This window comes from Falco peregrinus, chromosome 2, assembly GCF_023634155.1.
Source record: "Falco peregrinus isolate bFalPer1 chromosome 2, bFalPer1.pri, whole genome shotgun sequence".
Lineage (NCBI taxonomy): Eukaryota > Metazoa > Chordata > Aves > Falconiformes > Falconidae > Falco > Falco peregrinus.
Genome location: NC_073722.1, coordinates 62,008,042 through 62,021,822, shown reverse-complemented (window position 1 = coordinate 62,021,822; position 13,781 = coordinate 62,008,042). Strand labels below are relative to the sequence as shown.

The window sequence follows — 13,781 nt, the reverse complement described above, 5'->3', positions numbered from 1 at the left end:
TATATCAATCTTGGCTGTTATATCAGTCAGCAGCTTAGATATTTCACAAGGGTCCCATACATATAAATGAAAGCAAAGAAAAAAAAAAAAGCATATAAACGATCTGTCAACTCTGCTATGAGGAGAACCAATTCAAGTTTCTCTGGTTTGGGGAGGCATTTTTATATTTCCTAACATAAATAAACAAGACAGAAGAAAACTCCAAAGCACCCAGGTTTTGATCCAGGCTCTTACAACACTAGGCTATACCCACGGACGCTCATTCTCAGCCCTCCACTTTCATTAATGCTGAGTGTCTATAGGAATCATTGTTTGTAATGAAACCCTTCAAACTTGAATGATGAAAGTACACATTTTGCAAATGACACCTCAGCCAATCTGCCCCATCTGCATGAGAGACAGCAAATGATTTCACTTTTTAGGCATTCAAAATAAAATGCACATGCGGCAAATTCCAAGCTGGCAGGAAAATCCAGTCATTAAAAAAGTGATTTGTTTTCTACATTTGCAAACACAAAGGCTCCATTGATTTCCATTGCCGTAAAGAAAATGAACTGTTATATTTTTCCAAACAATCATAGCCAGCACATTTTGGAAATGTTTTAATGTCAAAAATACTAACTAGCAAATTAGAGTTTAAATGGGTTTTCTAAAGTGGTACCATTTTAGATACAGTTTTCTGATTGATGGTATGACTTTACCCTGTGGGAAAAGGTTTTACCATCTTCTGTATATACTGTAGTGATGCCTATTTGTGGCTGGAGTCACTAAATTAAAGAGGAAACCTAAACAATGTGAATTTTAAATAAAATTATACTAATTAGCAAGAAGATATATTTTACATTATGGGGACCTGGGGAAAAAAAATGTACATTTCTTTTAAAATTAGACATTTATGATCTCTATCCTTCTGTCTTTCGCTCTTTCTCTTCACATGGAGGAAACAGAAGAGCAAACAGAGAAAACAGCAAACATAATTGATATAGCCCCATCCTAAAAAGCTTATAAACATACTTAATTTTACACAGAATGAGTTGCTTAATTGAACTCACCGGGAATATTCCCAATGCAAAAATGTAAGCATGTGTGTAATTCTTTCCAGGATCAGGATAGTAAGGGTGATCTGTAATGAAAATAAAACTACTCATTTTTTTCACATGACTTAATCTGCATTTATTTTTGTGGCTATAGCAACATCTGGTGGACAACTAACAAAATATTAAGCCCATGCACTTCTATCATATGCTATAAATGTTGTATCATATATAAATGTTGTATCATCATATGCTATAAATGTATGTTAAAATACAAACTTTTTACTTTCTTTTGGTTTTTAAAAGTTAGCAAGAAAAAACAATAATTTAACTTAGATAATTCTTAATAACAAAGTTATTACACCTATTATAATATGGTTTATATTCTTAATGAAAAGTGGTCAAGGTATCTTTGTTTCATAACATACTAAAATACTACCTTTTTCTCTCCCATCTTACCTCTCAGGCAAGTGCTTGCATACTTTGAAGTGCACCTCATGGTATACTAACATACACTGACACACTTTGACAAGAGCATACAAATACCTCACAAATGCTACAGTTGCAGCAGTCAAAAAATAAGATCTATCAGAAATAAAGTTGTAAAGTTAAAGTTAAAAAAACAATAAAGAGCCCCTGCAGATTTGCTCTCCACAGAATCAAAGCCTAAAAAAACCTCAATATAAACCCCCCAAAATAACCAAAATACTGAAGGGCAAGTTAGCATGCAAGGGTGGCTGAGTGATCAGCATGCCGACAGACATTCTTTTTGCTTCACTCATTTCCTCTGTGTTTTCTTCTAATTCCTACATAATTGCTCTTATTTTTCATATTCCCTTTACTAAAATTTCTGCCTTATAGGCATATCTGTCTAGAACCAGCAAAAAGTATTTAATGATAAAACGAGAGTCAAATATTTGCTAGAATTGCTCAATGCTGAGGTTAGCTTGAATTAATTTCCAAGGGGCTGGAGACATGAGAACGTAGAACGAAACATGAATATATTGATTAAAATGTTTTAACAGTGAACAAGGCATTGTATCTACCACCAAAAACAAGCAAGCAAACTAAGGAAGAACCATTCTATTATTGGTTGTAAAACTGTAAGACAGTATCAAAAGGTTTCTAGAAGAAGTCATGCAATAATATCTAGAAATGTGAGAACAGAAAACAGAATGTGCTTGAGGGTGATACTGAAGTCAGTGGATGGATTGCTAGTGGTCTCGCTAGGTATCTCCATCTTGTATTTGGAAATCTGGATCTTCTTTGGTCCTTCATGTACAGTAAGTATGCGGGACCTTCACAACCTGACTGGAAACAAGACTGCTAATGCAGTACTTCCCTGATCGCAGCTCCATGCAGAGATCAGAAGTGGTCAGCAAGCTGTCCATCATCACCTGCAACTTTCTGAACTGCCTATTTTTTCAGCGTTTACTGAAGAACTCATTGCAAGATGAAAGTTTCTGGGACTGGTAAGTCAGTAAATCAATAAAGTCATATACTGTTTACTACAGCAACACACTGCTTCCAGTTATCCACTTCCCAAACGCTGATCAAGGAGATGACTGTCTTTCACTGACAAACTGCAACAGATTAAGACACTAGTAGGACAGTATACCAGAGGCACCAAAAAAAAAAAAAAAAAAAAAAAAGTATTCTGGATTTACATGCACCAGCAGCTTGATTCAAGCATTGCTTTTGCTGACAAGCCCATGCCTCCTCCCAGCCGCCTTCTCCCCAAAGCTCCAAAATGGGGGACTTGCCAAAAACTCTCAAAGTCCATTATGGCTGCTTTCAATTTACATGGCAGGTGGAACCACTCCAGCTTCACAGATAAAAATATTGGGTTAGTCATGTTAGGTGTATAGATTGAAAGTTGGGGAGAAGTGGCAGGGTTCTGGACCCAATCAAAGTGCCTGTGGAAGACACCTGCAGTCATCCACAAACTCCAGGGTTGTTCACTGGGACATTATACATGCAGAGTTTTATCACCTGGCCAAGATTTCAGTGAATTTCAAGGCCTTGACATAACCATAAGACTTTCATTTCTTTTTTGTATACGATACCTTTGAGATGCTCGGTACTTGCAAGCATAGGTAGTGAAATCAGAAACCAAAAGCAAGCAATCCAGTACAACTATGTCTCTAAGTGTACATGCCAGACTAGATTTGATAGGGATGGTATCCTTCATTTGACCGATTAATACAATCAGCAGATAACTTTTTGGGCACAAAACCCCTTCCATTAGTGTGAAGTCAAACAGACCGGAGGACTGAACACAAGTTACTGCTCTAATTGGGAGTCTAAATACACCTGAGCTACTAAGGCCATTCCCCAAAGAAGGAGTAGTGATACCCACTGAGAAGGTGGTAAGATCACTGTGTAAGAAAAAGGAAAACCTGAGGTAGATTTTACTCTGTGTAACACCGAGTGGCTAACAGAATGGGAAAAGTTGTCATAAACCTCATTTTGCCTCTAGTTTGGTGCACTTGGGTTGACGTACGAGCCTCATTTCCCCACTTGTCTTCACAGGCTTACCCGGGCTTGTTTCGGCCCGGCACCGGCAGTTGCCCAGCCCTCAGGGAACGCTGCCCTCGCCATCCCCGCCGCCACGCAGGCAAGGCCTGCTGCCCATGGCCCAGGGCTCTGCTTCGTGTCTGTTTTGTATGTCTTTACACACATGCACAAGCTCGTTGCAGCCACATGCTAAAGAAGCTGTAGGCTCTTCATTCCTTAGTGCTAGGGGTATGCAGTTCTGCAAAGTGCCAGAGCAACCAGCAGAGCCAAGCCAGGCGTCGATGGGGAAGGTGCAAGGGCACACGCTCTTCAATGTAATTTTAAACTTTTCTTGTTTTACTTTTCCCCTCAAATTCTGCGGCCGGGGACACAACACCCTGCAGAAGGCGGCGCACGCAGCCCGCTGGCCCGGAGGGAAGGTTGGCGCTACGGGGCTTCCGTCTGCTCGGCGGGGCGTAGCCGGCCGTGTCCTTCCGCGCTTGCCGTAGCCCGACATGGCGGAGTATTCCTGCGTGAAATCTACCAAGCTCGTCCTCAAAGGGGCGAAAGAGAAAAGGTGAGGAGCGGCTGTCCACGGCCCCTGCCCCGGGGTCCCCGCGGCGGCCGCCGCCGTGCTTCCCGGAGCGCTGGCCGGGCTCCCCGCGCTGCGCTGGGGTCGCCTCGGAGGCCGGGCCGCCCCGTCCCGGAGCTGCCGCCGCGGGTGTGCCGGGGCCCGCCGGGCCGGCAGGGGATGGGGGCGGTCAGCCCGGTGCCCCCGGCCGGTGGCAGTGGCCCGCTGCGCTCGGGCTCCGGCAGGGACGCCGCGCTGGGGCAGGGCCGGGGCGAACGCACATGCTTATTTCCTTGTACCTCCCTTTGCAGCAAGAAGAAGCACAAGGAGAAGAAAAGGAAAAGGGAAGAGGATGCAGCAGAGCAACTCGATATTGTTGGTGAGCTGCTTTCCAGGCATTGTGTGACAATGAGGAAACGGTAGGGGACGGCAGAAGCTGAAGAGGTTATTATAGGACTTGGTAAACCAAGCGTGGTCCCTGTAGGACTTGTAACTATTTCTCATGAGGTATAGTTTGTGTGTTGGGATCTTCCTGGACTCCAAAGGGAACTTCTGACACCAGCGAGATGGATTTTCCACTTATGTTTGTAGCTGAAGGATGTTCTTATATAATCTCAAGCTGTTTATCAGCTTGGATCTCTTCCCCCCTCCCACTGTGGTATTTGCTTCAGGAGGGGAGGCTTTTTAGCACTGTAATGCTGTTATTTAATGAGTGCATTTCTGTGTAAACAACTCACACCTTCTGTAACTATTACTTTGACAATTAGGGGTTGGACCACCAGTGCTTTCTGTTCATACCCTGGCACATGTTACTTTCTGACTGCGTTCTTCAGTTTGCTCAAAACTTCAATCCCTTCAAAAGAAAAGGAGTCTTGGTTAGTTTGTTTATTTGTTTTTAATTTGATTACTTGTTTGAGTGCTGTGAGGGGTTCACATCATAAATTTGCTGCAGTTAATTGAAGCTGAAGACACAAATATTAATTAATAACAAAATATAACTTTCCTTTTTCATAAAATACAGGGATCAAAGTATTTATGGTCATGAGCTGTAACTTGACAGACTGTTGCCCTTCAATACTGTCCTGTCCTTGATTGATCACAGTTCACAAACAAAAACAGCTAAAAAAGAACCACAGAGTCATAAGAGATGCATGCTGTAGCACAGTGCACAGTGGAGAAAAATGTCATTTTTTGTTATGTGTATATAGGCATAAGCTGAAGTAGTGCAAGGGGAAGTCATCCCTATGTTAATAATATATGAGAAAATAGGCTCTGTGTCTTATGTTAGAAGAATGTTACAGATGTTCTACATTCATAGTTTAGCCAGATGTCAAAAAAGTAGCAGAGAGTTGGAAAAAACATACATTGATCTGCAAGCCTGAGTGTATAGGACAAGACAATTGGCTCCATATGTTGTATAAAATAGGGGAAGATAATTTCTGTTCAAGGCAGATTGACCTGCCAAATCTACCATGTGGAAAAAAGATGCCATATTCAAATGAATTATAAATAGTTATTATCTTAATCGGGTAGGAAGTATTTGTAAAAGAATACACAGGAGAGAATTTTGCTGTTTAAAAAATATAAATGTCATAATTTTAATTCATGCAGATGGGTAGGGCTGCCTTTAACTTTGGTAGAATTCTGTGGGGCTCAAACATTCAAACTCAGATTGGCTTGAAAACTGAAGTCGAAGGATTATAGCTCAGGTGAAGTAATTTAACAGCAGATGAGATAGTTAATCTGTTTCTGTTGTGTTGGAGAATCTAATAATTGGATGTGGCCTCATAACTGCACGAGGTTGGTCCAGAGGGGGAAAAAAAACCCAAAACTGTTCCTTGCAAGGTGTATCTTTGCAGCATCAGCTGAATGGATCAACTTGCTAACACAAAGAAGGGATGAAGCACCCAAGCCTGTAACTAGGGATGGCAGAGCAGCAGGACTTTCTGATTCAGCAGCAGCACCATTAAAGTGGCTCTGTACTATAAAATAAATGCACAAAGATGTTGAGATAGCAATGGCAATTGTATCTTTAGAATTTCAAATCTCAGAGAAGATGCAAAACATCTGTGGAAATACAGTAATCAGAAGTTGTGATTAAACTGTCGTGGTTTTGTATTTTAGGAAATTGGTGGGCTATCAGTAACTTCGGTGAAATTACAGGAACAATCGCTATAGAAATGGATAAAGGAGCGTACATCCATGCCCTTGACAACGGCTTGTTTACTCTTGGAGCACCACATAAAGGTTTGTTTCAGGAAATTTAGAAATAAGCAGTTCTAGTAATGAAAGGCATAAAAGCAGCATCACTTAAAGGCAAGCAGTTTTACAGCTAAAAGCAGTTTATTACAAATAACGCAATAATCCTAGCCATAGCTTGCAGATGACTTAAACTTAATGACTGCCAATTAGTTTCACTTATCTAGTTTCTTGCTGTTTTATGTGTACAATAAATTGAACTGCATTGGAGATGATCACCTGTTAATGGCCATACCACTTACTGGATAAAAAGCAGTATAACTTTTATTAAATCCTATAAAATCTTTATGGTGTCAGTTGAAGAGTGAAACTCGAGGCGGATGAGTTTAAAGGCTTATTGCTGCATCCTTATCTTGATATACTTGTTTTGTTGCTGCACAAGTGGGCTACTAATGTAGTGGGATAATTAGCTTGTCATTACTTTGAATTCAAGAGCCATCAGTCAGACAAAGACTGTTCTAGAACCCTGACAGTGTGTTTCAGCTCCAGGGTGATAGCACAGCATTGATGACAGTATTATCTCTTTTTGGTTTTGAGGGATAGGGAGGTTAGTAACATTTGTTTACAAAAGATTTTTTCTTTATTTGGAGTCTTGCCTTAAACACTAAATATATGAACATAAATGAGCACCTGCATTCCGTTTTCAAAAACGGATATTAAAAAAAGGAATTTTTAAAGGAATAAAGTATTGCAGCTTTCCATAATATTTAGCAATGGCTATTGTTTAATTCTTTTTGGAAGTGCAGTATTAACAGGCTAAAATGTTGTGTGTTTAATACTTCGTACCTAACTGATGGAAAATTGATTCATAGATGATGAGGGCCCTAGTCCTCCTGAACAGTTTACAGCAGTGAAGTTGTCTGATACAAGGTAATTACCGTGACAATATTACAATATTCAATATTTTTTGTCCTTGTTTCTGGTGTAAATAAATGTTTTAATAGTCTCTTGAAATACATTGTCTACTAATAATGTGTTTGATGGATATTGTGAATTGCTTGAATTAAAAACGTTCTTTATTGTGTTCTTGCATTTCTTCTCTGAGGATTGCTCTGAAGTCTGGTTATGGCAAATACCTTGGTATAAATTCAGATGGACTTGTTGTTGGACGTTCAGATGCGATAGGATCAAGAGAGCAATGGGAACCTGTCTTCCAAGATGTAAGCTGTTTGGAATAGTTAATTTGATGTTCCTAGCATTTGACAGCATTTTGAGTTAATCTATGTTGGTGTTCTTTGTGGAGTAACAGCCTTCTGCAGTCTCTTCCATATTGTAATTTTTAACCTTAGTTTTCCCAACTGCAATGCATTTACTATAATTGGAAGTTCTTAAATACTTCAAGTTACTGCATTTTGGCAGCGATAAGCATCTTAAGAATGAAGGACCCAGCAAGTCTGCTGGCTAGCTATTGAGTCTCTGTATATAAAAAATGCATGCACAGAGTGTTTTGGTGTATCGTATAGGGTAAATGTATGAATCGAGGATTATATACAAACTCTTTATACTAATAATATATGATGTTATTTCTGCAGAAGAAAATGGCATTACTAGCAGCAAATAGCCGTTTTATTAGATGTAATGAAGAGGGAGACATAGAAGCCAAAAGCAAAACGGCAGGGGAAGAAGAAATGATAAAGGTAAACTATAACTTTTACAATTAATACAGGATTGGCAGAAATATTCAAACAAGCGGGTGTCTATGTGCTACAACTGACTGTCAATACAGTTATAATAGCTTTCTGTAAGCGGTCAAGTGATTTGGCTACAAGAAAGGTAAATGAACTCCAGGGATGCATAAACTGAGATACCTCCAGTGGAGACAGGAAGATATTTTACCACCACAGAACATCAAGATGTTGTGGGGCAGGACAGTCTATGTGATATTCCCTATAGTTCTGAATAGCTTGGTATGGAAGAGATAAATTATGAGTGAAGCAGGGACAGAGAAGGGTTTACTAGAATGATGCAGAAGGGGATCGGTTAAGTAAGAAAATGTATGAAGACTTACCTTGACTCTATCTGGACGTGGGAAATACACATGTGCTTCCAAGTGTCTACTAGACAGAGCAATAATACTTTTAGTCAGTCTCTGAAAAAAGCATTTTACTTCTGCTAAAACTTAAGAATTGTAATGGTGCTTCTCTGAGATGAAGGCGATTATGTCTTCAAATAGTATCAAGGGTTATACTTAGCATTTCCCATGCTTCAGGCAGCTCTTGCTTTTTTTGCAGTTGTCTCCAGTTGTGAATTAACCAATTTGAAAGCTGTGTACTTAGTAAATCATCACGACTCATTTTTTTATGAAGGATATGTTGTTATCTTTAACCTGTAACTTCTGGTTTTAAAAAATAAGGTGTTTTCTGTTTTGTTTTGGTTTTCTTTCAATGACTAGATTCGTACTTGTGCTGAAAGAGAAGCTAAGAAGAAAGATGATGTTCCACAAGAAGACAAAGGAAATGTTAAACAGTGTGAAATCAATTATGTGTATGTATTTTAGAGCTGTTTACAGGCTCAAGTACCATTTTTTTTCACTTCTCTTTGGGGCTGCCTTTGGTGGAAGGGCCAAACTCCCACCCCAGTATTTCACTCACTTTCCTCTCAGCAGGACGAGGGAAGAAAGGAGCATGGGAAAGCTCATGGGTTGCAATAAAGAGAGGGAGATTGCATACCACTTACTGTCACAGAAAAAACAGATTCAGCTTGTGGAAAATTAATTGTATTTGTTGCCCTTTAGATTTGGTAGTGAGAAACTAAGACAAAAATTTTAAAACACCACCTTTCCCTCCCCCATCTCCCAAGCTTAGCTTCACTCGACTCCTCTGCCTGCTTCCCCAAGCAGGATGGGGGTATGGGTCAATACATAGCGGTTTCTCTCTGCCACTTCTTTCCTCTCTCGCTTTTCCCCTGCTCTGGCATGGTCCATTCCACAAGCTGGACGAGAATATCTGCTTCAGTGGCTGAAGCACCTCCTCTGTCCCTGATGTTCACACTGCCATTTTGCACTATTTTTTTTTTCTTCTCTGCTCTGTTTGTTTGGCATTTTTCCCCTTTCTTAAATACATTTTCACAGAGGTGATGTTTTGCTGATGGACTTTGCTGTGGAGCCAGCTGTGTCCAGCACAGGGCAGCCCCTGGCCTTTTCTCACAGAGGCCACCCCTGCAAGTCCTCCACCATCAGCACCTTGCCACCTACACCCAATACACTTTCACTCCCTGACTTGTCATGCTAGTAGTTAAAGAAGCAGCTCTTTAGAACTTGTAACCACATCATGCTAATCATGTAGGGGCTCATTCCCATTTGGACTACCAAAAAAACCCTAAATGGTTTTCACCTACAGAAGTCTTAGTGCAATATTTGGTATTGGGGTGGTTTGTTGGATTTTATTAGGCCAGTCATCTGCTCTGTAATAGAAGCTAAGATTCTTATTGATATAGGAATTATTTACTTTAAAAAACAAAGAGATAGGAAAAAAAAAGTATAGTGAAAAACAAGAAAGAATTTGAAAACAGAGGATGTTAGTTAAATCTTTACAAACTGTTAACAAAACACGTCCCTGGGAGAAAGAACAGATACCATAAATATGGCAAGCTAGGGCACATGATAATCTCAAAGAGAACCAAATGGTTAATGAGACTAAACAGAAAATTACTGGCACTGTGTGTGAACTATCCTAATTAGAAAAGTGAAAGATCCACCCTTGAGCAAAGAGAGCCCCCCACCAACAAAGACCCCTCTCCACACAGTATGCTGGTGGAAAAAAACAACACGTACCTTTAAATGGAGATGAGACTTGTAAAAACCGATGAGAACTAAGTGTGATTAGACGGGTGTGTGGATCAGCTCTTGGACACTGGATGAAGAACTCGGTTTTGGCATAACATGACAGCTGTTCTTTTACTGAAACACAGAACTTCAAAGAAGTTACACTTTTTTTTTTTACATTTTCCCCTTCTGCCCTTACAGAAAGAAATTCCAAAGCTTTCAAGACAAAAAGCTTAAAATAAGCAAAGAAGATACAAAACTCCTTAGAAAAGCCAGGAAAGAAGGCACTTTTCACGAAATGCTGCTTGACAGGTACTTCAAAGTACAAGAAATAATGTGCTGATTGGAGAAGTACTGGGAGATGGAATTAGAGTAAACTTGGGGTACAAAAGAGCGCTAGATTTCAGGGGGATGGGGTGCTGAGCGGTGTTCTGCCTAAGTTCTGGGGTTGGCTTATTTTTTTTGTTCTGAATTTTCACTTCTTTAGCTGAAATTTTCAGGTTTGGATTGACCCAGAAATTAATTATTCTGGACATGTTGTTCAGTTTGTTTAGTATAGAGGAGTTGAAGGTGAATCTTTTTTAACCATAAAAATTAAGCTAATTTTTAGTATTTTTAAATACCTATGGCATAAGAATATTTTGAAGAGGGGAAAGCTGTTTTTTGCTTTTTTTTTTTTTTTAAAGAGAAAGAGCATTTATGGAGAACAGCCTTCATGTTATCTAGTGGGAGTAACGGGGGATCCCCCCCCCCCCCCCCCCGCCCCAACTCGGAGCTGAGACTGTAGAAACTGTCTTGAATTTTCAAAATGTTTTGTATTGGCATACAGTGTAAATACTTACATTAACTCATGGGGTGGAATGCCAAAGGCTATTTATCATAATTGCAAATGATGTGAGAACACTTCTGGGCCATCACAGGTGGGTGTCAGTTTCAAATAACACTGAATCTGTATTCTGTGCCTCAGAATGGGCAAAACAATTCATGATGATTTGAAACTAAAGACAAGGTTAACTTTTGATATTGCAGTCCTAGCTCCTTAAGAAAACAAAGTTAATAAATGCAAAATGTTGTTAGATTTTTTTTTACGTGTTTTGAAGTAAAGTTTAAGAAAAATAGCTTTCAATGCTTCCTTAACACTTTGAAGCAGATCAAATATGACTACACCTGGCTTTTGTCTTAATCTAAATCTTGGAATCACAGAATTATTTAGGTTGGAAAAGACCTTTGAGATCATCTTGTTTCGTTACTTTTTCCATACAGGAGGGCAAAAGTGAAAGCAGATAGATACTGCAAGTGACAGCCAGCTGGACCATTTTCTTCTGCATCTGTGATGACAGGGTCAAATTGAAAAGGAGTAAAATGTTTTGTAATTATTTTTTATTGAATGTGTTTCGCTGATGTTTTTATTATGTTATTTTTAAAGGATCGCCACAGCTATAATTAAGCATCAAACTAATGTCATCTTTCAGTAATAAATACTATTAAGTTTACTGTAAAACTATATGCTGTTGAAATAGCGAGATAATTATTTAATGGAAAAAAAATTGACCCACTGAATCTTGTAAGGCTGATGAAAAGAACCTGAGCTGAGAGAAAGAGCAGAATAGAATGATGATGAAGTTCAGAAGTAAAATATGGGTAACACATTAAACCATTAAGAAATATGTAAATGTATTGAACAAGAAGAAATAATTGAAAATGCTTGTCTTGGAACACATCCTACCAGATCCTGAGTAGGATGTCTGTGGAGCCACTCTACACTGCATCATGTGAGGAGTGGACCAGAATATTCAGGCTTTGTAAAGCAATGTTCAAAACTGACTCACTGTTCAGCTTGGTAAGCGGCATAATCCATATGCTGGAAAAAGTGTTGACAAGTCACAAGAACCCTATTACAGATGAAAATGCAGGTGCTCTATAAGAAATGGCTCCTTTGTGTTAACAGGCTGCTGATTTTACAAGAGGGAAAAATTGACTTTGCAAACTTGCTGGTTTCTCTACAGCATGGATTTTCATTTGTTTAAGAAAACAGCAGGGACTATTTTTCAAGGTCATAGTATACTACACATTTCCTAATACCTCATACAAAATTTGTTTATTCCTGTCTGCTCTGTTTACCAAGAAGCTTTTCAGTAACATCATCTCCATAGGAACTACCTCAGAATAATTGCTTACTCTCTCCACAGCTTCTTTAATCTGCATCATAAAGATTACTTGGTAAGAAAATTGAGGATTTTTATGGTAATAATTTGAATTGTCTCTATGAAGCTTCTCCTGGCTGTCAGTTTGAACTGCACACATAGTACAAAACTGTAACCTCATGCAAGATAATGTATCTAAAAAAGAGCATAAGAACAGAGCAATAAAGTCTAGTCGGTAACAGTAATTTATATTGGCCTAATTTCATAGGCAGTTGGTCTTGAGGAAGAAGCACAAAGAATTTAAGTGCATCATAACTGTTTTAAACTTCTATTGACTTTTCAGCATGAAAACAAATTATAGCTGGTTAGGGAAGGCTAGCTAAGGTGTTAGCAATAAAAGCATTTATTTTTCAAAGAATTTAGAAAAATATGGATATAGCCCATACAGATTTTATGGAACCAAAAGAAGATAATCTCCATGGGCTGGGCACATTCATGATGTAACAGAGGGATTTTTCAAAACTCATTTGTTTCTAGAAAACCAAACAAAAATCCAAACCTTTCACTGACGGCATTTTTAAGCTTTCCATACCTGGCTTTGTCCTACTGAGTACAGAAATTTCTGCCACAGGGCTTTTGCCTCTAAGGTGGTATAATTTATTTGGTTTATACTTGCAAAACTTACTGTTCACTTTATACCTATTATAGAAGAATAGACATACTCACAGTTGCACACTCACTAGTTCCTTGTATGAATGTCTATTTTGGAATTGGTGCTTTTTCTTCCCAATTCAGTTTGTTCTGTTGAGATACTAAGTGAGAAATCAAAATGCTGCCTCTGGGGAGCTGGTTTGTGCAACTATATTGGGACAATTGTGCTTCTGACTTTCTCATATGAACAAATCCTTGGAGATCTTCCTATCATTCCAACTGCTCCATAAGATTTTGTATTTTAATGGTGACAGAAGTTATAACAAAATGCTGAGAAATTAAATAAAAGCAAGGTCTATATTGAATGGAAAAAAAAAAGTAAAATTATCAGATGAGAATTTTCCCCCTCAGTTTTCAGAGGTTCAGAAGACCGCTCAGTAGCTGGAGTGGCGTTTTTTTGAACTTAAATGATCTTCTAGAGAATTGTCTTTTCCACTATATCTATCAGATTATTGTATGTCAGGAAAAATACTGTTAACCAAAATGTAATAGTATCAGGTGGTCATGTAAATTGATCAAATGCTTGACCTTTTTGCCAGTTCAATAGCTTCATTTTAAAGTTGTTACAGATTGGCGTTTTAGACACCCCATCAAGCAAACAAAAGCCATGTAGGCAAGTGCGTGGCTAGCTTTTTACCAGTGGCAGAAATGGTTAAGCAGATGAAACTGGTTTTTTATGTAGTTCAGAAGCTTTTGAATCACAATGTGTGTACATATGCTCCATGGCTCAATTTTGGTAAAGAGGAGATCTGTGCTGCCTTTTCCACAGTGAGTAAAGGTCATTATTTTGAGTTTCTGTATTA

At 38.9% G+C, this 13,781-nt stretch overlaps 1 protein-coding gene across 1 annotated transcript; it reads left to right on the top strand.

Annotated features, from left to right (window-relative positions):
- The first annotated feature begins 3,957 nt into the window (after positions 1-3,957).
- On the top strand, positions 3,958-12,512 carry FRG1 (FSHD region gene 1). Its single transcript, XM_005239760.4, has 9 exons — positions 3,958-4,107; positions 4,413-4,480; positions 6,226-6,348; positions 7,173-7,230; positions 7,406-7,520; positions 7,893-7,997; positions 8,753-8,844; positions 10,325-10,435; positions 11,387-12,512. Exons 1-9 carry the CDS (start codon positions 4,046-4,048, stop codon positions 11,421-11,423), a joined length of 771 nt encoding a protein of 256 aa, XP_005239817.1. The 5' UTR covers positions 3,958-4,045; the 3' UTR covers positions 11,424-12,512.
- Positions 12,513-13,781: the final 1,269 nt, after the last annotated feature.